Raw genomic sequence first — 27682 nt, forward strand, 5'->3', positions numbered from 1 at the left:
CGGCTGTGTGACCGGGCCCTAAACATCAGCAAAGCTTCTGCCTTTTGTAATCCGTTTTGTGTTCCGTCTGAAGACAAAATGTCAAAGGAGGGGAAGAACTTTTTGTCTTATATGCTTAAATGGATTTACAGTTTTTCTTTTTACTAAAAAACTTGTAAGATAGTGCATGCACTAACCTGTTTTTTATTACACATTTCAGTCACTTTATGTCAGGGTGGGATAGGAAAGGGGGCTGGGCCACATGTTTTAGTAGTTCAGTACATACAATACAAGAAACATTAAAAGTGTTTGGACATGAAAATTGGTCCTGTCGGTCCATCTGGAGTGAAGCCAAAAAGTTTCTTCAGATGTTTCCATTGGCCGGCGAGGCCAGTTCGGCAATCTTGGCGTTGAGCTTCTGATTGGTCCAGTCTTTGGTGATGTCATCCAGGTGGCAGTCGAAATCCACTAAGAGCGAGCGATCACGCGATTCCAGCATCTGGCCGGCAATGGCCCGGGTCTCCTCCCACTGCCTCAGCATGATCCTGGTGGGAAAGGACACTAACTTAACATGGTATTTGCACATTGTCTATTTAGCTCCAAGCTTGCACGCGCAAATTCTTTTTATTTACTGTAATTTTTTGTTTACGGCAGGTAACGGGGACACTAATCGCCCCAATGCTATGCAAAAATCCACAAAGTAGCCCCCACCCATTTTCAACATTCAGAATAGGCCCCATTCGAAGCCATAGTTGGCTGGGGATAATGGATCGCAGCCAAAATAGTGCAGTTCATTTTAGGCAGAAAGAACAGGAAAACAAAAATCCACTCTGCCTGACAAATTTGCTCTTAGCCCCTGCTCGCAGCAATAGTTAACGAGGGATAATTGATTGTGGCCAAACAGTGCAGTTAATTTTAGGCAAAAAAAAAAAAGAAAGGCCACATTGCATAAAAGACTTGCCCTCAGCTCCCAATAGTTGACCAGGGATAATAGATCACAGACAAAAAAACGCCGTCACTAATGACCAATTTTCTTTCCAAGCCCCCACTATTGGCACTAATCGACCATAGATAATGGACTGCGGCCAAAACAGTCCAGTTCATTTGAGGAGAGTTACATCAGCACACGCCAGGAGCCTGAACTGAAAAAAAAAAATTGCAACCTGACGGAAACTGCTCTCTGCAGCCATGTCTAGTCTTGATAGAATGTTTCACAACGTTTTTATCGATGACAAAGCCAATTCAATAGTCCACCAAGATAATAAATCGCGGCCAAAGCTGTTGTTCTTTTTAGGCAGGCCAGAACTGCAAGGCCCTTGACAAAAGCCCCTTCTGCTGGCCCCTGCTTGCAGGAATAAATGTTCAATGATAATAAACAGCTTTGGGAGCACAGGCTCAATCATTTTAGGCAGAAATAACAGCAAAAAAGAGCTGCAAGGTCCAACAAAAGTGCATTTCGCCAGTCCTTGTTTGCAGAAATATAGGATTGGGGATAATCAGTCGTAGTTGTACAAGTGCAGGTGTTTTATGTGGCAATAATGGCAAAAAAGCCACCAAAGGTGTGTTCTGTTGTTCCCTGCTACGAGAAATATGAAACCAGGGATAAACGGGAAAGCATGAGTGCAGGTCATTTTAGGAGGAAAAAAATCACCAGGCCCGACAAAAGTGCATTCTGCCGGTTTCTACTCGCAAAAATTTGCAAACGGGGATAATGGACCGGGGCTGCTGTAATGCAGCTTTTTTTGGAGGGAAGTTGCTAGGCCCGACAAAAAGGTGCTATGCTGGTTCCCTGCTTGTATCAATATGCAATCCCGGATAGTGGCTTGTGGCCTCATGTGTGTTATTCATTTCAGGCATAAAGAACGGGGGGAAAAAATAAGTCACCAAGCCCGACAAAAATACTCTCTACCGGTTCCCTGCTCAAGGCAATATGCAATTGGGGATAATGGATTGTGTATGAATGAATGAAGTTTATTTCAGCCAGAAAGAACTTAAAATGGTTCAGATCCTACCTCTCAGATAGGAGGCATTGTGTTAGTTATGGTGAAATGACCTTTGGGCCCCTTAGTGTTACCTGTGGCGTTCCACAGGCCTCAGTACTTGGTACTCTTCAGCATTTAAATGCTTCTGTTAGGTGATATTATTTGCCAATATAGGTTTTCATTGCTATGCAGATGACACTTAACTATCTTCCAATGGAGGTAACTTCCCCACTTAGTTGTGGAAATTTGGAGACCTGCCTTACTGAGATTAAAAGATGGATGTCACTTAACTTTTCAACTTCCTGGAAAGACAATTACCTCATGTGTGGTCCCCTCTCAAGGTTTTTTCATTGTCTTCATGCTGAGGTTTCGAGTTTTTCCTTGCCTTTATGTAGGTTTTAGATCAGGGGATAGTGTAATAATAGTCTGTAAACTGTAATAGTCTGTGGTCTGTGCAGCCATTTGAGACTTGTGATTGAGGACATACAAATAAACATGACTTAAAAAAAGTACCCAGGAAGCCTGACAAATTCACTCTGCCAGTTCCCTGGTTGCAGCAAAATGCAATCGAGGAGAATATCTTGCGGCCGAATGAGTGCATTTCATATGCAACCATATTCTGCCATCTTACGTGTGCTTGTCTTTCAGCGTCCATTTTGAATCTTTGCGTTCGTACATGACGATGGGCGGGACTCTGTAGTCGGGAGACATTTTGCTCCCGTCCAGCTGCAGAAAATGGACACAAAGTCAAATGAAGGAAATGAAGCAGGACGTTTTATGAAATGAGCAAGTTGTGGACGCTAACTGTGAAGCGCGGTAGTTTAGTGATGCTAACCATGAGCAGAACAGCGCCGTCAAACTGTTCGGCGATCTTGTCGGCGATCTTCAGGGCTCCTGTCGTCGGGCTGTCAAAAGCACAAGTAAGATCTTAAAACCCCAGTGTGTAATTTTTGACCACTAGATGGCAATGTATTGTCTATGACTACAAAAATCAGTGCCAAATGAGCACAGCAGGCAAGATGCCACTATGTGAAACAAATACAAATGTTTTTTTTTAATAAAAATTAACATTTGTATGCTAGTTCTTCTTGTTGTACTTCTCGAGTAGTATCCCAAGAGCAAAGAAGTGTTCTGCTGGTTCGAGAGCGTTCTCCATCCGGGCACCGGTGCTGTGGAATGCTCTTCCCCCTAAGATCCGATCTGCAACCTCAGTGGAAATGTTTAAATCTAAACTTAAAACTCACTTCTACTCCATAGCATATGAATAACCTACTCTTCTCGTCGGCTGAAAAATAGTCTGTGTAATATAGTGTAATAATCTGTGAAGCCCTTTGAGACTCTTCGTGATTTAGGGCTATACAAATAAAAATGACTTGACTTGACTTGACTAGTTCATGTAAATTTTGCCTAGTATTCAAACCAAATGTTTTTTTACTTAAGTTCTTTGTACCACTTGGAGGCACTTAATATTACACACTGCCCCTTTAAGCCTGACCAGTACGACCAGACCTAAACTTCAGCCCGGGTCAGGCCCAAAATATCAATTATTTTGTTGGGTTCAGACTGGGCTTATCTCTCGCTGACTTTTTTAAATATATACCGTATTTTCCGCACTATAAGGCGCACCGTGTTATAAGGCGCACCTTCAATGAATGATATATTTTTAAACTTTTTCCATACATAAGGCGCACCGCATTATAAGGCGCTTTAAGTGCATGCTGGTTTAAGATCAGGTAATTGTGCAATTTTGTAATTGTAATCCTGTGCAGTCCTTCGAGACATTTTTGTGATCAAGGGCTATATAAATAAATGTGACTTAACTTGGCTACAGTAGAGGATGTAGTTACGTTATGCAACCATTAGATGGTGCCGCGCTAAAGGGAATGTCAACAAAACAGTCAGATAGGTCAGTCAAACTTTATTAATAGATAAAAAACAAGCTTTCCACAACTCCATTCACTCCCAAAATGAATAAACAGCTGTTTTATTATTTTAAAGGTAAAGTATTTTCGTGACACAACTTTAACATCTTTGAACGACAGCACGGCATAACATTCTACTTTTCCTCCATTTAGTCAACACGCAAAAAAATGTCTGATACAGTTGAGGTAAATTAAACATTACAATCGCAATATAGTGACACTCGTAATGTGCAAAAACAACAAGTGCATATCAATAACAATAAAGCAATAACATAATAACTGTAAAATGTAAAACGTAAACACACACCAAGTAGGACCACCTCTGAATTCTTTAATGTTACGTTCCCGTGCCAGCGCTGTTGCCTTTATTCGAATAGTTATTGTACTGACACTTCTACTTGCGGCTCTTTGTTCAACAACCCACTGTTCAAGTGTGTCCTCTAACTGTGGCCATCTCGCTTTATTGCCACGGAAACTTGGTTTAGTCTTCCTTACTTGGCGCAGCTTATCCTCATACTTCCTCCACTTCCGCATCATCGATTAATTAATGTTGAACTCTCTCGCTGCTGCTCTATTTTCGTGTTCTACTGCGTGACTGATCACCTTGAGTTTAAACTCTGCGTTGTAAGCGTGTCTCTTAATAGGAGCCATTTCAGGGTCTTTATACAAACGCACAAATAAAAGCGAATCGTTGTTTAATGTTTCCCAGTATGCACAGCGCACTTCTACGCGAAAAATGGAGTCGGTCGCTGCTTCTCTTAGTTGCGAGACCTTGCAATTCAATATTGATCCATATATAAGGCGCACCGGATTATAAGGCGCATAGTCAGCTTTAAAGTTAAAAAAAAAAAATCAGATTTTATGTGCGCCTTATAGTGCGGAAAATACGGTAATTATTAAAATGTTTTCTAAAACAATGAGTGTATACTAAATAAACCAAAACGCTTTCATTAAAAAAATGAAAAAAGCCCCCCAAAAAAACTAAAACTTGAGAACAGGGGTCTCTAACATGTTTCCCGCGGGCACCAGGGTTGAGGTGCCTGAGGACATGTTCTCAAAATAGCTCACCAGTGCTTTGTGATTTTCGAGTAAAATGTTTTTTTTATTGTTTGACTGAATCTATTTAACCCTATTTTTAGAAATCAACCTGGTAGTAACATAGTAACAACATCAGTTATTATAGAAATTCAAAAAAAATCCAGTTCATTGGCTTCATGCACTAAAAAATATTCAAGTCTTCAAGCAATTAAGAGAGTGGATAGGAAATTATTCGTGTAATAAACAAATGTATGTACTGAATTCATATTTTCTTGATTTTACAGGAAGTACAACAAACTAAATTCCAATTTATGGGGTCTATAAAGCAAATGAGAGGAAAATGTGCTGTTTTTTTATAGCTATCAGGCTACCTTTTAAGCTTTGTAGCTACAGTAGCTATATTCCTACCTTTTTAGCTATTTAGCAAGCCATTTTACATGTTTGCATGCTAGCTAGCTAACATTTTACCATTTTTTGCTACTTACCAAGCTAAATATTGGCCTCCTTTCTAGCTAGCAAGATCACTTTGTTTATAGCTTTCTATTTAGATGGATGTTTACTCTTTTAGCTATCACTTTACCTTTTGTGCTATTTAGCAAGCTATTTAGTTAGCCTTTTACATTTTTGTGTGCTAGCTAGCTAACATTTTACCCTTTTTGCTACTTATCAAGCTAAATGTTGGCCTCCTTTCAAGATACCTTTTTGGCTATTTTGCAAGCCATTTAGCAAAGTTTAAATTTAAATTAGATATCAAACTGGGTTCCCTTTGTGCTAATTAGTAACAAAAAGTAGCTCTCAGCTTGAAAAATGTTGGAGAACCCTGCGTTAGAAGTTTTGGCTACCCCTTTAGGAGGGTCCTCCTTCTGACTAGAAATTGATCTCCTGGGTTACAGAATGTTTGCAACTCCAAGACACACAAACTATCTCTCTCTCACTCACTCACTCACTCACTCACGGTTTATGGACCCATTTTCAACTTGTCAAATTTCCCTGTCGACTCTTAAAAAAAATCCTTTCAATTCGGTTCTAAAACAGGCAATACAGGCTTGAATTAGTTATCATAGATCACCTCCCCTCCTCCCGAGTCCTCAAAAATAAAATACCTCTTACCTCTCAACAGCGTTTGGGTTCAGTCGTTTTATTTTGAGGACGCCGAAACAAGGAGGAGACTCACCTGCTGTCTGCCGCGCAGCCGTTGGCTTGGTAGTATCCCACAATCCTTTGCTGCGTCTGCGAGCACCACACGTCCACCTGCGACATTGTTTGCAGTTAAAGAAGCTGTACGCAATTTAGAACCCATTTACTTGCTCTCCTGGCTTGTGTCATCTGTTAGTTTTTGGTTTAAGTAAAAGATTAGTCATGTTAGTGGTCTTGAAATCTATTTACAAAAAAAGTTTATCGAATGCTATTAAAGTTTTATTTGAATTGATAACAAATATTATTTGTTTAGTTTTGCATTCTTATCAATTTCTTTGACCAATTTTTAAGCTTTTACAGCAAATGAATATCGGCTCCAAATATCGGTTATCGGCCTCCTCTTGATACTAATAATAATGAACATCCCCTATCAGTCGATCCCTACTAGAGACGGCTTCAGACCACTTGCTGCCAGCATCAGTTCGTCTAGTTTGGGCATGCAAACTACAACAGACCAAAAAATTGCTGTCATCATTTTGTGTATGTTCATTTAAATTTCAAGTGAACAGTAAGTGCTTACGTATTATTGACAGTCTTTCGGTCATATACCTATCAAGCTCTGCCAACAGCTCACCTTATCAATGATTGCACATCTTACTTATGAAGGAATAATACAACATGGTACCTATTTACTCACAGCAAGACAGACTATGTATGTAGAGACCGCGACACTATTAGCACTCTAAAATGACGTTGTCATCTGCTATAAGTGACCAAGACCATGGATTCGGGCTGAAATATCTTTTTTGTTACAGTAAATTGTTAGAAAAGTTGAAATGATCAAAAATCGTAAAAAATATGGGGAAACCTTTTTAGCAAGCTATTTTACATGTTTGCATGCTAGCTAGCTAACATTTTACCATTTTTTTTGCTACTTATCAAGCTAAATGTTGGCCTCCTTTCTAGCTAGCAAGATCACTTTGTTTATAGCTTTCTATTTAGAAAGTAAAAATTGATAGGTGTGCGATCTACGTGACTCCTTGCGAAGGTTCTCCAGCACCTCTTCTTCTGCACCACGCGCACACATTCATTATGGCAACTCAACCATGATAAGTGCTCATAATAAACTCACATTTAATTTTATTTATATCATCTTTTCTCTCTTATTTCTGCATTTCTTAATATTTAATTACAATTTGAATGTGTTTTAGTAATTAGGCAGATGTGTTTTACAGCAAGTTAAGGTTCACTTAGATGATTTTGGGAGGACAAGAGCGTACCTATTAGTTTTATATTATTGTATGTCAGTTAAGTTCACTTGATACACTTGAGCTATGATCGCGATACTGGAACGAATTAAGCTCGTAAGAGGATGTACCACTGAACATGCGTTTCTTAGACAGAAGGGATGAGCAAAAAGTCACTCTCCCCATTCCTCGTAACCCAACGTATTCTGCCCCAAACAGCTTTGCTTAAACTAATCTAAAAGCAGATCGGGATAGTGGGAAAAAAGCATTAGGGCTCTTTGAACTCATTTAGGCAACACATAAATGGGGAAAATATACAACTTTATAATTATACCAGCTCAGTAGCCTAGATGGTAAGGCGCCCGCTTTGAGACTGGGAGGTCGGTGGTTCGCGCCCCGGCCGAGTCATTCCTAAGACTTAAAAAGTGGTCGGCGGCGCCCTCTGTTGGCTGCGGCTGCATCGGCTCGCTACAACGGGTCAGGTGCAATCGACATTTCGTTCTGTGTACATTGGTACACAGAATGACAATACAAGGAATTATTATTATTATTATTATTAAAAACATCTTAAACCCCCTTCTTTAAAGGGACAGTTTGTAATATTTAGTGCTCCTTAGTGGTACCCAAAAAAACTTTAGTAAAAAAAATACTAATGTTATACCAAGCAAAAATATATTAACAGTCATACCAGTGGTAGATGTAAATCGTCTGCATTTTTTTAGCGCTTTTCAAGTCACTAAAGTTCTCCCAAAGCGCTTTACAATGTACTTCACACTTAATCATTCACATTTACACTCAAACTCCGATAGTAGTGAGAGCCGTGCGCCTACTTGCTTATTAAGGGCATTAGGAAGTCATTGCCTTTCCCATGGACACTTCGACAATTCACTCAAGGGAATCGAAACAGCGACCACTCGGTCCCAAGGCTCTACCATCTGAACAACTGTTCATTTTTAGGAAGAAAAAAAAAATCATAGGTTGAGAATTTGTATTCCTCTTACATGGTGGAATCCCTACCTAGAGGTCGCCGCCATGTTTGTCTGGCATCTTACTTCAATGCAGTGATTATTTGGCGTTGGTTTTTCAATACCAATGAACATTACAGTACAGTCCAGTCCAGTCCACTCACATATTACACACTGAGGCTTTAAAGGTGAGTGGGTCCGGTTGCAATGTTACCTGCGTGAGGGCCAGTTGCGTGACAGGCGCCAAGGAAAGGTGCGAATGAAGGAGCGGCACGCAGTCACTCACGCAGACGTCGCCCCCTGGCGAGCTGGAGGACAACAGCAGCCCGTTGACGCTGCAACGGGGAAACATGCTAGCGTGCAAGTACATCTTGACGTAAGCCCGGCACGACAGTTCCACTTCACCCATAATGACTGAATATAAATATATAAAATATAAATATGGAGAGGTAAAGCCCCCTTAAACGTCCACAGGGGCTAAAACAGATGAAAAATGCTGCACATTTGGCATCGATGAAACCCGCAAGCTTCTGTCAAAAGCAAGAACATTTCAACCGTTGCCAGAAAAGTATTCACGTAATGAACAAAAAGCCAAAATCTCCAATAAATTTCAGCAATAACAAAAGTAGAACGATCCTTGACAGCTCCCTCATCCGGTCGTGCATTTGCTAATGCTAAAGGTCGCTTCCGTTGCCAAAAGCCATCATTGGCCTGCCTTCTTACGTTGTCTTTAACGGATTGGATGAAACGCTTGCCAATCATTTCCTTTCTTTTTTTTAGAGCCCCGCCTGCTAGTGTCTGATGGACGTAAAGCTTGTTCTTTGAACGCATCGTTTACCAAAAGAAAAAGCGAACATAAATGAAAACAATCATTATATATATATATATATATATATATATATATATATATATATATATATATATATATATATATATATATATATATGTGTAACGGGTGTAATAATAACTTTTATTTTATTGAAATTCCTGCTAAAATATGTGTATAGTTTTTGGTAAATGTCCTGCAATGCTGAGTCCAACAGTGCCATCTGCTGGTATGGGGTGGGGTTTGGTTTTGGCTTCTAACATGTGACCAGGAGGCGGGGTTTTGTCAGTTTTACCAGAGTACTACAAAGGTAAGACATATCTTTCGGTGCTCCACAAAATAAGTTAATTTTAAACTTTATAACCCCAGCTGACAAATCTCTCACCATGCATAGTAATGTGATTGATATTGTCAAGCTGTTTAGGTTTATTTTCGTTTTGTTTCTGTTTTACTAAATATTAATTCCCCTTGTAGAGATCAAAGAGATCAGACCCAGCAGAAAAAGCTAATGTTGTGACTCATCCATTTGCAGAACTGTAATAATAAAAACCTCATCATCCAGTCCAGCGTGAATGTGGATCTTTGGTGGGACACGTACAACGCGGTTACATTGGTGCCGTGACCCGTGACTTCTATCAAACTCGCCGAACCGAGGACTGTCCTACCTGCCACATGAGCTCACAGTATTTGAAATTTTAGTTACATGAGCGATATTGTTTAGCTCATTACAGTGCAGTGTCACAGTGATACGAAGGCTGCTGATTTATTTTGTGATTTTGACTTATTTACATTTTTTTCTGTTAATCTTTGAAACATGTTTAATCAGAGCAGAGTACTACAAAGAGATCAAAGAGATCAGACCCAGCAGAAAAAGCTAATGTTGTGACTCATCCATTTGCAGAACTGTAATAATAAAAACCTCATCATCCAGTCCAGCGTGAATGTGGATCGCGGTTACATATATATATATATAAATATATAGTTCAAAAAACTTTTAACTCTTTAACACTGTGCAATCCCTTCTTAGATCAGTGACATGTTTTTCCGGTATCCTGCCGCCACGCTCTTCGGTGTATCACTGACACTCCCTTGCACCAGACAACACAGAGCCATCTAGTGGTCAAATATTACACATTGGGGCTTTCATCAGCACTAGTGTTTTATGTGTTAGATTCAGAACAATGTTTTTGAACCAGTGAAACATTGTCTAGTGTGCAAAAAAGCATGCCTTTGTTCAGTATCTGTGTTCCCGTCATCAGCTGAGTAACTGTAACATTCGTCCATATCAGTTGGTTGTTATGAACCGGAACAGGAGGAGAATCCAAATGCGTAACATTTCTCAAACAAGCCTTTTATTTTACGGGAAATGGGGAGTCATGCACGTTAGGCAGCTGTCTGGCGTGGAATGACAGGAAGCCAGAGACCGAAGAGATCGATACCAATTGCCCGAGCAGATATCGGACAGATGCCGGCGATACCGGACAGGACGGGACAGACAGGATTGATATTGAAACAGAATATCGAAATTAAACAGGACAAAGAAGAAAGGAACAAAAACTTGAGAGAATACTAAACAGGGCAAAAATAGACGAGAATTATCCCGGAAAGGAAACACACGCAGGAAACCGGACAGAGTCAAAATCCACGTCTTGCGGGGCAGAGGTTTGTTGACAGACTGACAAAGGGCGAGTGAGAGCACTGAGCTTAAATAAAAGGGAAGCCAATCTGTCAACAAGCCGCGGCTGGCGCCACACGGGCCGGGCCAATCGGGCGCCATGGCAATCGTGACATTAGTGGAAGCAGAAGGTTTCAAATAAGGAAGTCCAACCTCTTCTAAAGACCTTCTACTAAGCCTTTATGTTTTTAAATGGTTACTTTTGCACGGAAAAATAACAATACTACATCAAATAATGAAAAACTGTTGCACGTGATTTTGCTGATTTATTGTATTTTATTATTTCCTTTGTTACCGTATTTTCCGCACTTTAGGGCGCACCGGGTTATAGGGCGCACCCCCAAAAAATAGTTTTTGGTCCTATATCTTCCATACATAAGGCGCACCGGATTATAAGGCGCTACAATGGGAACGTCGACAAAACAGTCAGATAGTTCAGTCAAACTTATTACCCCCTTAACATTCCGAAAGCTTGCAAAGAAGCAAATACGTGTCGTAGGCACATTCGGATGCGGTGTCGGTACGATGTCACTCAAATGCATCGTTCCGAATATCATTCGGAAGGTTAAAGTCTTGGGATTCAAGAAATGCCAACCATTCCTTAGTTTCTATTTTCTTTTTCGCTCGCAACTTTACTGTGCATATGACAATAAACACTTGGAATTGAGTTTAATTTAAAAAAAGACCCATCACAGAGATCACTCTGAAACAAGATACAGGTAAAATATATAGCCGGAGTAGCTCACCGAAGTCGTTGCGTTCAATAATAATGTGCAACCATGGTCCTCTTTTATCCGTTAGTGTAGTAAATCCAGGAGAGTAAAATATTTACAAAAACAGAATAGTAAAACATGTTTTATCTATGCCTTAGACCAGGGGTGGCCAACCCGGTCCTCAAGAGCCGCATGTCCTGCATGTTTTTGGAGTTTCTTTGTTCAAATACAGGTGATCCCAATCACCTGGGTCATTATCAAGCTCCCGCACTGCTTGCAAACAATCTTAAAATTTGCATCACCTGAGAAACCTCCAAAACATGCAGGACATGCGGCTCTTGAGGACCGGGTTGGCCACCCCTGCCTTAGACAAACAAACTTGCTATTCACATTCATCTTTTTCGGCCAATTGCAGGCTTTGTTTTGCCCCTTTAGCCTATGCGAGCCTGTAAATGATAAAAAGGATCCGCCCCCTTTACCTCCAAATAACTTTAGCCAATAGTGATCGATTCAAATGATGATTGACACATTGGCTGGGAAATGAAACGCCGGCATATGTATCCCAGCATACACCGCGGACCACATCGCCTACGAGGAAAAATCTAGTCGACGGCTGCTTGCCTTTGTTGCGAGACCTTGCGATTTAATATTGATCTATATATAAGGCGCACTGTATTATAAGGCGCATGGTCAGTTTTTGAAAAAAATAAAGGCTTTTAGGTGCGCCTTATAGTGTGGAAAATACGGTATTTGAAAAAAAAAAGAAAAAAGATGGATATTAGCATAAAAAAACATCTCTCTCTCTCTCTCTCTCTCTCTATCTCTCTCTCTCTCTCTAGATCGGTAGATAAGTAGATAGATAGTATTCCAACCATTGTGTGTTTTGGGGTTGTCGGGTGGAGATGAAGGAGGGGTTTTATTGTTTCTTTAGGAAGAATGCACTGCAGCCATCATTGCAGTCCCTCGGGCTGGGCTACATGCACGATAAGACCAGGCAGGCTTGTCCTTGTGCTAAAAGCATCAGCTAACCAGTCAGTAAGGGATACCAACGCCAAGGTGCCCACTAGCAGATAGTGAAGCATCCAAGCGGAGGTTAATAAAGCTATGGGCAGGCTGCGGCACAAAGAGACCAGGCAGGAAGAGCGGGCCTGAGGTGGGGAGAAGCGCCACGGTTTTGGTCCAAAACTAACCGCAGGGAGTGGAAGGAGATGGTGGTGGCAGAAGTGTCAAGGGGAGAAGAGGAGCGCTATAACATCAAGGCGGTGTCACAGAGCCGACATGGAAGCTGGACCACTTGGGAGGGACTTGTCAACTGGAATATCAGCTGATCTGACCTGTGGAAAATGCCACGGGCAAGAATAAGCGCGCTCATTCTTGCAACATACGACACATTCCCCTGTCCTTGCAACCTTCACCAGTGGTTCAGCAATGTGGAATTATGTGCATACTAACAACACAAGGCTCCAGCATATCTTGTCAGGCTCTAAGATCGCACTTTTCCAGGGCCGCTTTAGATTGCGACACAATCCTGGGGAACCTGCCTTAGGTGCTGGAAGAGCGCAAATGGAGCTGCAAAAATTTACCAACAGGGAGCTTTGTCAAGGAAGGGGAGAACAAAAAAGGTTGAGAGAGACACCAAGGCCCTTCTTCCCCAATGAAGAGTGGAACATGAGAGTTGATCTCAAAAGGCAGCTCCAGATTCCCACAGAGATCACGATAACACGCCGTGACATTGTGGTGTGGTCCACCAAGGCAAGGGTGGTGCTCCTCATCACACTAACATTGCCATCAGAAGGGGAAATCGAGCCTGGCACAAGAAAGCCAAGTACTCAGTGCTTCAGAGTGCCTAGAAGCTGGGTGGAAAGAGACAATCTATCCGGTGGAAGTCGACTGCCCAGGCTAACTGGGGTAGTCAGCCACACGCCTCTTGAAGGATGTAGGAGTAGCAGGAGGGAAATTGAAAAGGGCAATAACAGAGCTGGTAGAGGAGGCTGAGAAAAGCAGCTTTTGGCTTTGGCTGAGGAAGAAGGGCAGGAACTGGGGAAAGAACACCTAAACCCCGAAAACAGCTGCAGGGGGACATCTTTGTCACTGCTCCGCCACCAGGAAACGTTCTAGTGATGAAAGGAGCAAAACGATGATGATTGGTGGATCCTAGCTGACGACCCTGCAGCTGAGCCATGGGCACCGGAGGAGGTGCGACAGGCAGCCGTGCCAAGCACGAAATACCAACTACTTGTACCTTCATCTTACTGTACGCTGAATGTTTTTATGTAGCACTTTGAGTGACAATTTATTGCCTGAAAAGGGCTCTACAAATATATTTGATTTGATTCATGCATTTGAAATCTAATAATTAATACATTTAATAATCAAATTATTTTCAATAATTTGATTCATTTATTTTAACTTAAACCATGTATTACAATTTTTCATATCTAAAATGTTTTAATAATACAATAAAATTAATTTTGATTTATTTTTAACAATTAATGTACTTTTATAATCAACCTAATTTGATTAAATTAATTCAATTATTTTAATTTCATTCATTTATTTCGATGTATTTCAAACAAAATACTTTAATAATTACTTTTATAGAATTATTTACCTTCATTAATTTATGTCATTCATAAAACTTAAAAAATATCATCTCAATTATTTAAATTCATCTCATCTCATCTCATCAGCCGTACCGCTTATCCTCATCAGGGTCGCAGGGGGGCTGGAGCCCATCCCAGCCATCTCCGGGCAGTGGGCAGGGGACACCCTGAACTGGTTGCCAGCCAATCGCAGGGCACACAGGGACAGACAGCTCATTCGCTCATTCACACCTAGGGACAATTTGGACCGGCCAATTCACCTGAAATGCATGTTTTTGGAACGTGGGAGGAAACCGGAGTGCCCAGAGGAAACCCACGCAAGCACGGGGAGAACATACAAACTCCGCACAGGAAGTCTGGAGCTGGATTTGAACCCACAACAGGTTCCCATGACATGAACTGTGCCGCACAAGCCCTAACCACTGCGCCGCCGTGCTGCAATTATTTAAATTGTATAAGATAAATTCAAATAAATTAAGTTTAAATCATGTATTAAATTCTTAAAATGTGCTATTTAAAGTACACTGAAACAAATGAGGGATGGGTATTACAAAGATTAGTATATAAAATATGTGATTATTATTATAATTATTGATATCTGACCTATGTAATAAGTATATTCATGAGATTTTGTTATATTAGACACAAAAGGAGAAGAGGATTTGTAAAATGTATTTCATAGGGAAGATAAAGGGGTAGGGAAAATAAGCATCTGCTTCTGACTACCCCTTTTCGAACATGTTATGTAACATTATTTTGTTGTTGACTCATTGTTTTTGTCCTGTTTTTATTTTAATGTTCGAAATAAAGTTTTCATTCATTCATTCATTCATTCGTTCATTCATAAATAAATGAAATGAAGATAATCAAATTAAATTTAATAAATTAAGTTATTACAATGATTAAGAAAATACATAAATAAAAATTATATATTACATTGTGCCAATTTATAAAATGTGCTAATTTTCTTAAATGCGTTAACGAAATTAATTAAGTTAAAACAACCATTTCTCGACCGATGAATACTTGGAAAAAAAATAACATTGTCACAATAGTTCATGTATTTTTGCCTATTGTTCAAATCAATGTTTTTGTTTTTTTTTCTAAATGAAAGTTTTTGTACCACTAGGGCACTAAATATTACACACTGTCCCTTTAACTTCCATGCGTAACAAGGCTTGCGTTATTAAACCTTTTAACAGAGTGTCCTTTTTATACGTGAATTCAAGATTTTCTGGTTACCACGTCGTTACGCAAGGCAAACGCAACTTCCGTAAACACTCTTTCAAAATAAGAGCAATTTGGCAACAGTTCAATGCGTCAGACGCTCGGAGCGAAGCTCGCTTTTATTATTAAAGCAAGGTGATCGCTGGGCCGGCTGGTTTGGAGCGAGAGTCCCTGCAGCGATGAGGTTCGGATGGGCCGGGCTCGGTTCGGTTCTGCTGGTGGCGGCCGCTTATTACGTGTACCTGCCGCTGCCCGACGGAGTCAACGAGCCTTGGAAGCTGATGCTGCTCGACGCCCTCTTCCGGTTCTTCATGCGGGCGGTAAGACACTTCGGACCCGACAGCTGCAACAGAGACCCCAGGCTGGGGGCCCCAATATTATTTCACCTGTCGCCCAAAAAAAACAACAACTCAACAATTGTCTTTGGCGTTTGGCATTCATAAAACTCACCGATAGAGCCCAATTCACATATTTGAGACTTGGTCTTATTTTAGACCTTTAACAAAACTCTTTCATACGTCTTTCATTGCTATTAACCTGAGCCAATGCTCCCCTTATTCATGATTGCAATTCCCCTTATAAACCTTCCTGTGTCCAAATTACCCATCACCGTGATGTTGAAACTGCAGAAAGAAATTCCATCAATTATATTTTAGTTAACTTAAAATGATATGAGTTTTCCTTGATTGGTCCCAACATTAGAAAAAAGACGTGTTTTTTTAGATTTACTTCTATCTATCTACCGTATCTACCGTATCTACCGTATCTACCGTATCTACCGTATCTATCTATCTATCTATCTATCTATCTATCTATATATCTATCTATCTATCTATCTATCTAATCTATAATAATCATGAATAATGTACTACAAAAACATTACTATGTAAATACTACAGATATACTAAAACAATACTAGTAAGGAAATACTTCAAAGATTCTTCTACAGAAATTGTACAAAAATACCAATATTATAATACAAAAATACTACTATATAAAATTACAACTGAAATACAACAAAAATACAACTGCAGTAATACGACAAAAGTTTCTACAGCAAAAACTACTAAAAATCACAACAGCAATACTACAATAAATACAGGAAATCGACCATGGATATACTACAATACAATTTACAGAAACATTACAGAAATACTACAAAAATACTATGACAAAAACATGACGACAGAAATACTACATCAGACATACTGCTAAAATACTCCGTTAATGCTACACAAATACTACCAAAATATCTACTATGGAAATACTACAAAAATACTACAGAAATATTAGAGGGATACTACAAAAATACTGCTATCGAAATACCACAAAATGCAACTGCAAAAATATTACAAAATAAAACTACAGTAATACAGTACTACAAAAATACTACAGACGTACTATAAAAATCTAACTGCAGAAATAGTAGAAAATTGCTAAAAAAAAAAAAAAAGAATACAGTAACAGTAATACCACAAAGTTTCCTCACTACTAGCAACTTTTCAGCTTCTTCCCAAAAGTCATTAGCGCGCTAAACTCCCATCTACAGCAATAATGAGCATACTGTTTTGTACAACTGCCATTGTGAATATGCCCATATTTATTAGATATCTTTTATATATTGTTTTTTTACGTATTTATTCTTTTACACTTGTTTACCTTTTTCATTTGTTTTATTTCCACTGAAACAAACCCGCAAATCTGTTCAGATTTGTATGATGAAATGCCATTGTTGATTCATTGACCTTTTCCCTGCGGTGACGTCATAAAAAACAAGTTTTTGCAATTTGTTGAATGCGGGCCGACCGGATTTTCTCGTGTTTTGTGCTTGACACCGGTGTGGGCGTGGCTTGTGTGTCCTCAGGGTGACGTGGCCCAATGGGCGGGCGTGTGCCACCAGGCTCACCTGCTGAATCACATGACTTTGTGGGCGGAGCAAGTGGAGGCGCGCTCGGATCCTCAAGTGCTGGTGAGCGAGGGAATGCTGGGGGGCGTGCCTGCACGCATCTTCACGGCCGCTGGGGGAAGCAGGAGAAAAAGAGGCGTGGTCTATTTCCACGGCGGGGGATGGTCGCTCGGCTCTGCGCGTGAGTAGCAACTCACTTCCGCAATGGTATTGCTCTACTGCAGAGGGCGCTGTTTGACCAGTGCAAAAAAAAAAAAAGAAATGCAGTAAATACATGCTAACGTTTTGGCATTTCATCGTGCATACTGTTTACTCAAACACCATCCGTCTCCAGAACATTTAATAAACAAAAGAACTCGTCGTACCCGTCAACTCAGCCAATTCTTCGCCGATTAATGATTTAAATACCTGTCATCCTCCACGGCTCCATGCCTTTACAAACTGTCGTATTTTCCTGGACAAAATACCAAATCATCTTACACCATTTTTTTTCAAAACGTGTTTATTTATGTAGGTTAACATATTATATTGTACATGTCTTTCGTTATATCATATATATTGTCAATTAACATTTTGTTGTGAGATACTGAGTTGCTCGACATGAATGAGGTTTATTATAAAAAAAAGTTCAAAAATGAAGTAGCTTGGAAGTTCACTGTAGAAGGAAAAAATACATGCAAATATAAATGGGTAGGATAATACATTTTCTTATTCAAATGATGAATTCATTTTCTGCATTTAATTATTGTTGGTAATATACTGATTAAAGGGATAACCACAAAGCTGTCTTTTTTCATTTTCTCCTTTTATACTTCTTTCTTTTCTTAACTTCTTTATACAACATAATAATTCGTAATATAATGCATCAAAGCAAGTGAGCCGTTTGAGAGCCGGCTCTCTTTAATGAGTTGAGCCAAAAATAATAATAATAATAAAAATAATATACTTTGTATTGTCATTCTTTGTAACAATGTACACAGAACGAAATGTCGATACACCTGACCCGTTGTAGCGAGTCGATGCAGCCGCAGCCAACAGAGGGCGCCGCCATTATACCAATTAGGTCTGTCTCGGCCGAGGCGCGAACCAGCGACCTCCCAGTCTCAAAGCGGGCACACTACCAAAAAAGTCGGTTCTCTAAAAAGAGACGGACTTCCTTTCACTACACAACTACCACATTAAATCCGAGGCGGCAGACGCATGCGCACAGTAACATCAAACCGCTTGCTTCGTTTGCAATGAAAAAAAAAAAACGATACTGAGATAGAGGCTACCGCAGCAAACTCGTTTGACTTGATTGGTTTGCCGTTTCGTGATAGTCAGTGTATACTGGATGGTACCCATCATTGACAAATTTTCGTTTTTCCGTACAGATTTTCTCGTACGTCGTACACGTCTTAAAATGCATAATAAACGTACTTTGTATGCCAAAAATGTACATGTAGACAGGTATACAGGTATGATTACAATTCCCCTATTAAGCCATAACAAACCTTACAAACACAACCGGTCAACTATTAACTCACAGCACTGTTGTTTACATTTGAAAATTTGGAAAAAAAGAAAAATCGAATGCGTAAAGCTGGATTGTTGGTGAGTATGCACACCTGAGCTTTAGATATAAACTTGTCAGTGTTTATAGAATAGAATAGAATAAAAAATATATCATTGTCATTGATCACAACGTAGTCTACATTGTTTACAACGAGATAAGACATCCAGCGCTCCAGGATAAAAATAGTCATAAACGACTTCAAAGGCACATTGTTTTATTTGAGATGTAACTGCAGGAAGGAAAAAAAATGGGACACAAACAATGTTCCCTCTAATTTTCCACGGGTCTGAGCGTTCACACAAAGTCGTGAGCAACACTTGAAACAACAGTGAGCAACGGCAATCCCAAGTGTGGCAACTAAATCATTATCAAACATGTCCAAAACTTGACATCACGTTACATTTTGCTAAGTTTCCGGCAATGCAAACATTTTTTTCACTTTTGAATGAATTGACTAATGTATTATTGCAAATGTTTTACGGCCTACAAACGTCATTTGTTTTTACAACAATTCTTTCACAAGATTTTCTTTTTTTTTTCCTGGTATCTTTTGACGCATGTTGGTTTCAGATCAGGGGATGGTGTAATAATAGTCTGAAATAATAGTCTGTGCAATAACCTGTGCAGCCCTTTGAGACTCTTTGTGATTAAGGGCTATACAAATAAAAATGACTTGACTTGACTAGACTAACATTTTTGGGGGCTTATTTAGTCGGTTGCAAGATACAGAACTGTATTTAATCACATTTTTTTATTGAAAGTACAATGTTGGCAACAAGATTGACTTGGTATAATTGGAAATTATTTGAATGCAACACAAACATTTTCTTCTTTTTCCCTGTCTTTTTTTCTATTTTTTTTTAATTCCTTTAAAAACTATCATTGTGTTTATTTTTTCCTAGCTGTTACTTTTTTCTTTTTGTTCTCTATTTACTTTTCTTTTGTTTCTTTCTTTTCTTTTTTTTCAATTTTTTTTTCTGAATTTTTCCTTCTTTTTTCTCTTCCTTTTGTTTCTTTTTTCTCAGCTTTTCACTACTTTTTCATTTTGGTATTTTTTTTTCTTTTTTGTTCTATTTCCCCCCTTTCTTTTAAGTCATTTTGTGCACAATTTTACATATATTTTGTTTGTTTGTTTGCTTGTACATGATTCAATTGTTTGTTTGTTTGTACATGATTCAAATTGAATCTTTTCTTCCGGCGCCGTCACGAATGGCAGCCACTCCAGCAGCTCCAGTGTTATTTTCGATTGTTCTCGATTGTTCTCAGCTCAGGGATGCTGCTGGAAATGTGAATTTCCCTTCGGGGATGAACAAAGTATCTATCTATCTATCTAATATTTGGTCGTGTAGGGAAATAGAAGCAAAAACAACCTGAAGAGCCGTCTAGGACCCGAAAGAGCCGGTTCTCTTTAGTGCGCCGAGCCGAAGAAGCCGGTTCTCGAAAAACTCTACTGACTTACTTTACTTTTCAACTTCGTTCGACATCGACTTCAAAATACAGCATTTAGAAAACAGCGTCAGCGGAACCCGTGTACTTTTACATTCATGCACTGTAACTTTGACTTAATTCGCTTCTTAATTAGCAATTTTGCGCTGGCTAGATTTTCTTGTGCGCGATTGTGCAGCTTAGAGGGAACATTGGACACAAAGTAATATTAGTATAGACTTGCCTAAATTGTACCTACACCAGAAAATAGTGAAATTACAATAGCGTCAAGTTTATTTGTACAGCCCTTAATCATAAAATATCTTAAAGGGCTGTACTGACTACTATTACACCATCCCCTGATCTAGAACCTACATGAGGGCAAGGAAAAACTCAAAATCTCAGCAAGAGGAAAGTAAGAAACCTTGAGAAGGGGCCGTACATATGGTAACCCCCCTTCCAGAATGACCAGGCTGTAATGGATGTTGAAAGGGCATCAACAGATAATACACAGACATTGACATATTATATAGGTATTAACAGAATGTTGGGTTGGTAGTGTCTGGAGTTCAACATCATTCATATGCTATAGAATAGAAGTGTGTTTAAGCCAAGATTTCAACATTTCCATTGAGGTGGAAGATTGAATCTTAGGGCAGAGCATTCCACGGCATCGAGGCCAGAATGGAGTACGCTCTCGCAGCTGTGGATTTCTTTTTGGCTCTTGGGATCACTAGTAGACCAGCATTTTCAGAGCGAAAGCTCCGGATCGTAACTTAGTGTAAAATTAAAGTCTGAAAGATATGACGGAGCAAGTCCATGCATGATTTTGTATACTACCAACAGAACCTTAAAATCACATCTTAAGCTAACAGGGAGCCAATGCAGGTTAGCTAAAATCGAGGCAATTTGATCAAACTTGATCAAAGTCTTAGTTAAAAGCCTCGCTGCAGCTGATTCTAAACTTCAAGAGACCAAAGGGTAGTACATTACAATACTATATTGTATTATACTTTTATTAAACATTATACTTTTATTATATATTATATATTTTACTTGAATTATTTATATATGTATACAGACGCTGCCTGACCTATGAACGAGTTAGGTTCCAGACGATCATTCATAAGTTGAATTTTTTTGTAAGTTGCTTTAGTGCTATATTTTGTATGTTTAAGGTTTGTATAGGTATGTTTAAGGCTTGTATAAGTAACCTGTATTGTATTGTATTAAAAAAATAAACATTTCATAAAATAATATGCTCTCTAATGATAAATAAAGTTAAGTTTAACTTACTTTTGGAAGATGAGCTTCAAGAGTTAGGCGACTTCCTCCTCCGTGGTACAAAGTGACCGAAAAAAAGCGATCCAACCATTTTCTCAACCGCATTAGGCTTTCTTATTCCACTTTCGTTTCAAAAGAAACAGCTCGTCTCTTCGTTACACTTTACACCAACCATATTGAATGGATGCACAAGATATTAAACAATTAAAACGTCAAAGTTCTTTGCGCGCTAGCAATACACTACACATTGTTATGATTACACACGAACCTGGAAGTAGAAGCCGGATTTCTTCTTCTTTAGGGTGGATGCTGGGTGACATCTCACAGCACCACATGCCGGTAGCGGCGGAAAGAAGCACTACAGTTCGGTCCTGTGCTCGGAAAAAGGCGCACACAATACAAAATCTAACTTACAGCAATGTCCGGATATTTTTCGACATCCCGAAAAAAATGTTTCTATCTACCGTTTTACATAGGTAGAATGGTTGTTTGTGAATGCAACATCCACTGCGGCCTGGTCATCCAGGAAGGGGAATTACTCCATGTGCAGTCCTTTCTCAAGGTTTCTTCATTTTCCTCATGCTGAGGTTTTTGAGTTTTTCCTTGCCCTCTTGTAGGTTATAGATCAGGAGATGTGTCATAATAATCTGTGGTCTGTGCAGCTCTTTGAGACTCCTTGTGATTAAGGGCTATACATATGAACATGACTTGACAGGATAATACTTAGGACTTGAGGTAACAAACACATGGAATATGGGAAGCGGCGTCGGGATCATAAACAGAAACGGGGTTGCCGGTCGGGCTTCGATGCTATGCTAAGGATGCTACATCGGATATCGCGCAGAAAAAACAATTGTTTTTGATACATAATCAAGATGCTTATTGAAATTATTTTTTGGTTGGTCATACAAAGAATGGAATTTAAAAGACTTTAAAATGATCTGCATTTCTTGTGGGAGTCGTGCACTTTATTTTGGTTTCAAGCAGGCCACTCAAAATCTTTGATTTTATTGATATTATATCATTTCTTTTTTACTTCCCAGGGATGCGATCGTACGACTTAATGTGTCGCAAGATGGCGGAAGAACTGGACGCTGTTGTCATGTCCGTCGAGTAAGTAGAAAGCATTTTTTTCCACGAAGAAAATAACTCAAAAAAATGGATTTGAATCCCTAGATTGATATATTTGAGTGTTTTTGTTTATGGGGATAATGGTTCTTGGAAGTTCGTTTTTTTTCTTTTTCAAAATAAAATGATCCTCTCTGCACTAATCCTCTGCTGTTTCACTGTTTGCTTTTCACAGTTTTATTCGCAGTCATGTTTATTCGTATAGATAGCTCTTAATGATAAGAAGTCTCAAAGGGCTGCACAGACCACAGATTATTGCAAACTACGGACTATTATTACACCATCCCCTGATCTAAAATCTACATAAGGGCAAGGAAAAACTCAAAAACCGAAGCATGAGGAAAATACATTTTTAGCCTCTCCAAATCAGTGTCTTACCTGTTTTCGTTGCCGTAGCTACCGTTTGGCCCCGGAAGCAGTTTTCCCGGATCAGTACCAGGATGCACTAGCGGCATCTCGGGCTTTTTTGTCGGAGGAAACGAGTCAGCTTTACGGACTAGACCGGGACCGACTCTGCGTGGCCGGGGACAGCTCGGGGGGGAACCTGGCGGCTGCTGTCGCCATACAGGTGACCACCACACGCATTATATGCATCATCAACATTGAATGGTTACACTAGGTTAGAAAAACAACCATGTTTTGTATTTGTTTTGTTTTTTACCCCTCTTTCTTTTTTTCTTTTTCCTATTTTTTTCTTTTTAGTCTTCTTTTTTACTGTTGCCTTTTTTGTTCCTCCTCTTTATCTGTTTTTTTCCCCTTGTTTTTCTTTTTCCAAATTTCTCTTACTTTTTTAACCTTTAGCTTTTTTTATTTATCCTTTTTATTTTTATTTTTTATATTTTTCTTCATCTTCTTTTCCTCCCTTTTTCTTTTTTTTCATTGTATCTTTTGTTTTTTTGTTTTTTTGTTTTACTTCTTTCTTTTGTTTCCTTGTTATTTTCCTCATTTTCTTTTTTCTTTTTTTAAAAAAATTTTTCTTCCCTTCATTTTGTCCTTTTCATTTTTAATTCTTTTACCATTTTCTCCATTTTTCATTTTATTTTTTACTTCTTTTTTATTGTTTGTTCTTTTTTTCTTTCTCTTATTACTGTTTTTTTTTTCTTTTTTTTTCTTCTTTTTGTATTCTTTTTCATTTTGTTCCTTTACTTTTTTCATTTACCACTCTTTTTCTTCCTTTTTCTTTTCAGTACATTTTCTCATTTTTTGCATTTTAATTTTCATAGTTTTACATACTTTTCTGTACTTTTTCATACTTTTCAATACATTTTTCACTTTTTAGATTTGTGTTTTTTAGTACTTTTTATACTCTTCAGTATTTTTTCACTGTATTGCGCTTTTCATACTTTGTGATTCTTTTTAGTATTTTTTGTAAATGTTTTTCTACTTTCCATAATTTTTAATCATTTTTTTTTTGTTGAGAGCGTTTTTTTACCATGTGCTCCTTAAGCAAAAATTACTTCACAATGTGAATTGAATGTCTGGATCCGTTTCTGAAAAGGAAACCGTGTGTATTTGTTCTGGTCCAGCTGGGCTCGGACCAGTCTTCGAGTGCCCGCTTTAAGGTCCAGGCGCTGATCTACCCGGTCCTGCAGGCGCTAGACTTCCACACGCCCTCCTACCAGCAGAACCAGGCGGTCCCCATCCTCTTCCGGCCCGTCATGGCCCGCTTCTGGCTTTTGTACCTGGGGGCCGACCCGTCCCTGGAGCCGACCCTGCTGGCCAACAACCACAGCGTTCTGGACCGGCCAGCTTTACGGTCCCGGCTGGACTGGAACGCCCTGCTGCCGGCGGAGCGCAAAAAAGACTTCCGGCCCCTGGCGGCGGAGGGAGGAGGTTCCCTGGGACTTCTGGACAGAGTACCGGCGCTGGCGGACCCCAGGGCGGCGCCGCTGCTGGCGGAGCCGGAGGCGTTGGCTGCGGCACCGCCCGCTTACGTGCTGACGTGCGAGTTCGACGTTTTGCGAGACGACGGCTTGATGTTCGCCGAGCGTTTGCGACAAAATGGCGTGAGCGCCTTCGCCGACCATTACGAGGACGGATTTCACGGCTGCTTGTCTTTCGCGCATTTTCCCGTCATGTCGGACGTGGGACAACGTGCACTGCAGAACTTTGTGAACTGGCTGGACCAGAACCTTTGAGTGAAGGTGGGGAGGGGACCTAAGGCCTCACTGTAGACCATGGGGTGTCAAACTGCTTTAAGCTCAGGGTCACATGGTAGAAAAGGCACTGTCGCGGTGGCTGGACTAGTAGATTAGAGAGGTAGAGGGAAAGAAAAAGAGAGAGACTTAGATAGAAAAGGTGAAAGAGATAAGAAGAGAGAGGGGGAGAAAGACAGAAAGAGAGAAAAAACATGCATAAAGAGTGAAAGCAACAGAAAAAGAAAAAGATAGAAAACAGAGAAAGAGAAATAAGGAGGGAGAAAGAAAGGCTTTGATAAAGAGTTAGAAAAAGAAAGAGGGAGCGAGGGAAAAGAAAGGGAGGGACAGAGAATGAGAGAGAAGAGTGAGAGAAAAGAAACGGAGAGGGAGAATGAGAGAATGTCTCACAATCACCCGGATCGGGAACACCTGTGTTCAGGATTTGGCGCCAACAGCCAGAACAGCTGATTGGCGCACCCTGTATATTTAAATCCCCAGCTTCCGGTAACACTTTGTTCGATTGTACTCACGCTACCTGTTGCCTTCAGCTCAGTAAGCCCGTACCTCTGACTCTTTGCCTGCTCCCTGTTCTCTTCTGATTGATCTCCGTTGCCGACCCGTTTCTGTAAATCTGGCCTGCCCGTCTGACTCCTGAACTCTTTTCCGAACACTACGATTACGCCTGTCCGCGACTATTCCCGCCAAGCCTTCACCCGCCTGTCATGTTCCGTCAATCCGCCAACCAACGGATCGAAGAATCCCACCTTGTCATTTCCTTCCTTTCAATAAAACCAAGAAACGAGCGCAAGTGATCTCAGTCTTCCTTTCGTCCTGTCTGACAGAATGAGAAAGAGAGAGAAAAAGAGAAAGACAGAGGAGAGAGAAGGAAAGAGCAAGAGAAAAAGACACAGAAAAAGGAGAAAAAGAGACACTGTGGGAAAGAAAAAGAACGAAAGAAAGACAGAAAGAAAAAAAGACAGAGAGAAAGGGAGCAAAAAAAGAAAAGAATACAAAAGAGGGAGAGACACAGAGAAAAAGCAAGCAAAAAAAGAGAAACAGACACTGTGAGAAAGAGAGGGAAAGAAAAAAATAGAGAAAAAATAAAAAGGAGAAATAAATAGACTTAAGGAAAGAAGGAGAGATAAAAGGAAAGAAAGAAAAAAGAAAGAGTGAGAGAGAAGTACAGACATAAAGAAAGGCAAAAGATAAGAGGAACATACACCATGAGAAAAGAGAAAGAGATATGAGAGAAAGAGAGACTGAGAGAGAAAGAGAAAAGAGCTTAGGTAGAAGAAGAGAAAGAGAGGGAAAGAAAAGGGAGAGAAAGATAGAGTGCAAAGAGATTAAAAAGGAGAAAGAAAGGAGAGAAAAAGAGTGAGAGAAAGCGATAAAGAAAGAGAAAGATAGACGAAGAAAGAGAGAAAAATAGAAAAAGTTTGACATCCCTGCAGTAAACTTTTTGGTTTCTTCAGGGCTCATACAGGTGCTTGAAATCCTTAAAATACTTGAATTTTAATGTTGTGTTTTCAAGGTTCGAAAATTGATTGTAATTGGGGTAAAGTGCTTGTAGATGCTTGAATTTGTTGTAATTTTTCTTTTTTTTTCTTCATTTTTTAAATTTTGTTTTTTTCCCTTTTTTAATCATTTGTCTACTTTTCATCTATCATTATTTCTCTTTCTTCTCTGTTTACTTATTTCAATTTGCTTTTTTACTCTTTTTCACTTTTGTTTTCCCAGTCTTTCCTTCTCTTTTTTTAGCGTTTTGGTCTTTGTTTCCTTTTTCTTGTTTTGTTTTTATTCTTCATTTTTGAATTATTTTTCTTTTTCCTTAATCCCTCTCCCCCTTTTTGTGTGTTCTTATTTGTCTTTTGTTTTTTCCTTTTTATCTTTTATTTGTTTTTGTTTTTTTTACTTTTTTACTTACTTTTTTCTTTTTATTTCCTTTGTTGTCCTTTTTCCTTTTTTCTTTTCCCCCCCATGCAATCACGCAGGCAAGGATAAACTAAAAATTCGCAGCATGAGGTAAACAAGAAGATGACATGGCTGCATTGGCTGGCAATTGGGGCTGCACCATTAATTGAAATCTAATTGATATTATGATGTGACCTAGTACGATTGTGTAATTGCAAGACACTGTAGTTTTTCAATGATTAATATTTCCCCTTTGTTATTTGAGTTATGGAGCCTTCGGCCAACCGGAATTGTCACAGTTTGGCTTTTTACAGCGCCGGCCAATCAGAGGCAAGTTTTAATGGCACTAGCCAATAAAGGTAACGCAAAGTTTGCAAGCAGCACGCTATGCTATACAGTCACGCGTGAGCGTTGCTTGAGCAGACACCAACCCTAACAATGCTTCTCAGAAGAGGGCGATGTTTGCTCAAGTTTAAAGCGTGTCACGAGTATCAACCCTTGGATTCACCACGTGGGATCAAAAGTGACCCCATGGGTTGTTATTCTTTTAAATAATAATAAAAACGAATGTAATATTGTCATATTCCAGGTATTCCTCATAAAACATCTTTAGGACGTGATGCTATTACAATCCCCCCCACACTAATTTTTGACCCCACTTATGTATGTACTGGTAGGTCCTTCATCCAAGCTTTTAGTATCGTATTTTCCAGACTATTGACCCTTTGCACACACACGTGACCTAAACACGTGACGACACCATGACGGACGGTAGTAATCCGTAGTGAATAGCGGACAAGGCTAGTAAACAGTAAGCAACAACAAAATCAGCTGTACTATTCAACACTGTTGGCCATAACTAGTCAAACCAATATTGTGCAGCTGTCAGATAAGGTGGCTCACTTTGTCGCAAAGCTCATTTTACAGAAGCTGAGGATAGCATTAGCAATGCTAACTACCGACCTATACAGTCTTCCTCCTGACATATTCACACATCTAACCAAATTTAACCAAATCCTCC

At 39.6% G+C, this 27682-nt stretch overlaps 2 protein-coding genes across 2 annotated transcripts; one reads left to right on the forward strand and one right to left on the reverse strand.

Moving 5' to 3' along the window:
• Nucleotides 1–163: 163 nt before the first annotated feature.
• Nucleotides 164–8978, reverse strand: emc9 (ER membrane protein complex subunit 9). The gene is made up of 5 exons (XM_088322377.1): nt 8485–8978; nt 6096–6172; nt 2797–2866; nt 2593–2687; nt 164–524 (listed from the first exon to the last, which is right to left on the reverse strand). The coding sequence occupies exons 1-5, from the start codon at nt 8677–8679 to the stop codon at nt 344–346; spliced, it is 618 nt and encodes a 205-aa protein (XP_088178503.1). The 5' UTR covers nt 8680–8978; the 3' UTR covers nt 164–343.
• Nucleotides 8979–15358: 6380 nt separating this feature from the next.
• LOC148348282 (neutral cholesterol ester hydrolase 1-like) lies at nt 15359–27242 on the forward strand. The gene is made up of 5 exons (XM_088322348.1): nt 15359–15634; nt 17179–17401; nt 22528–22597; nt 23009–23180; nt 24139–27242. Exons 1-5 carry the CDS (start codon nt 15494–15496, stop codon nt 24748–24750), a joined length of 1218 nt encoding a protein of 405 aa, XP_088178474.1. The 5' UTR covers nt 15359–15493; the 3' UTR covers nt 24751–27242.
• Nucleotides 27243–27682: the final 440 nt, after the last annotated feature.

Source organism: Urocampus carinirostris, chromosome 18 (assembly GCF_059441175.1).
Source record: "Urocampus carinirostris isolate Australia breed hairy pipefish chromosome 18, RoL_Ucar_1.0, whole genome shotgun sequence".
Taxonomy (NCBI): Eukaryota; Metazoa; Chordata; class Actinopteri; order Syngnathiformes; family Syngnathidae; genus Urocampus; species Urocampus carinirostris.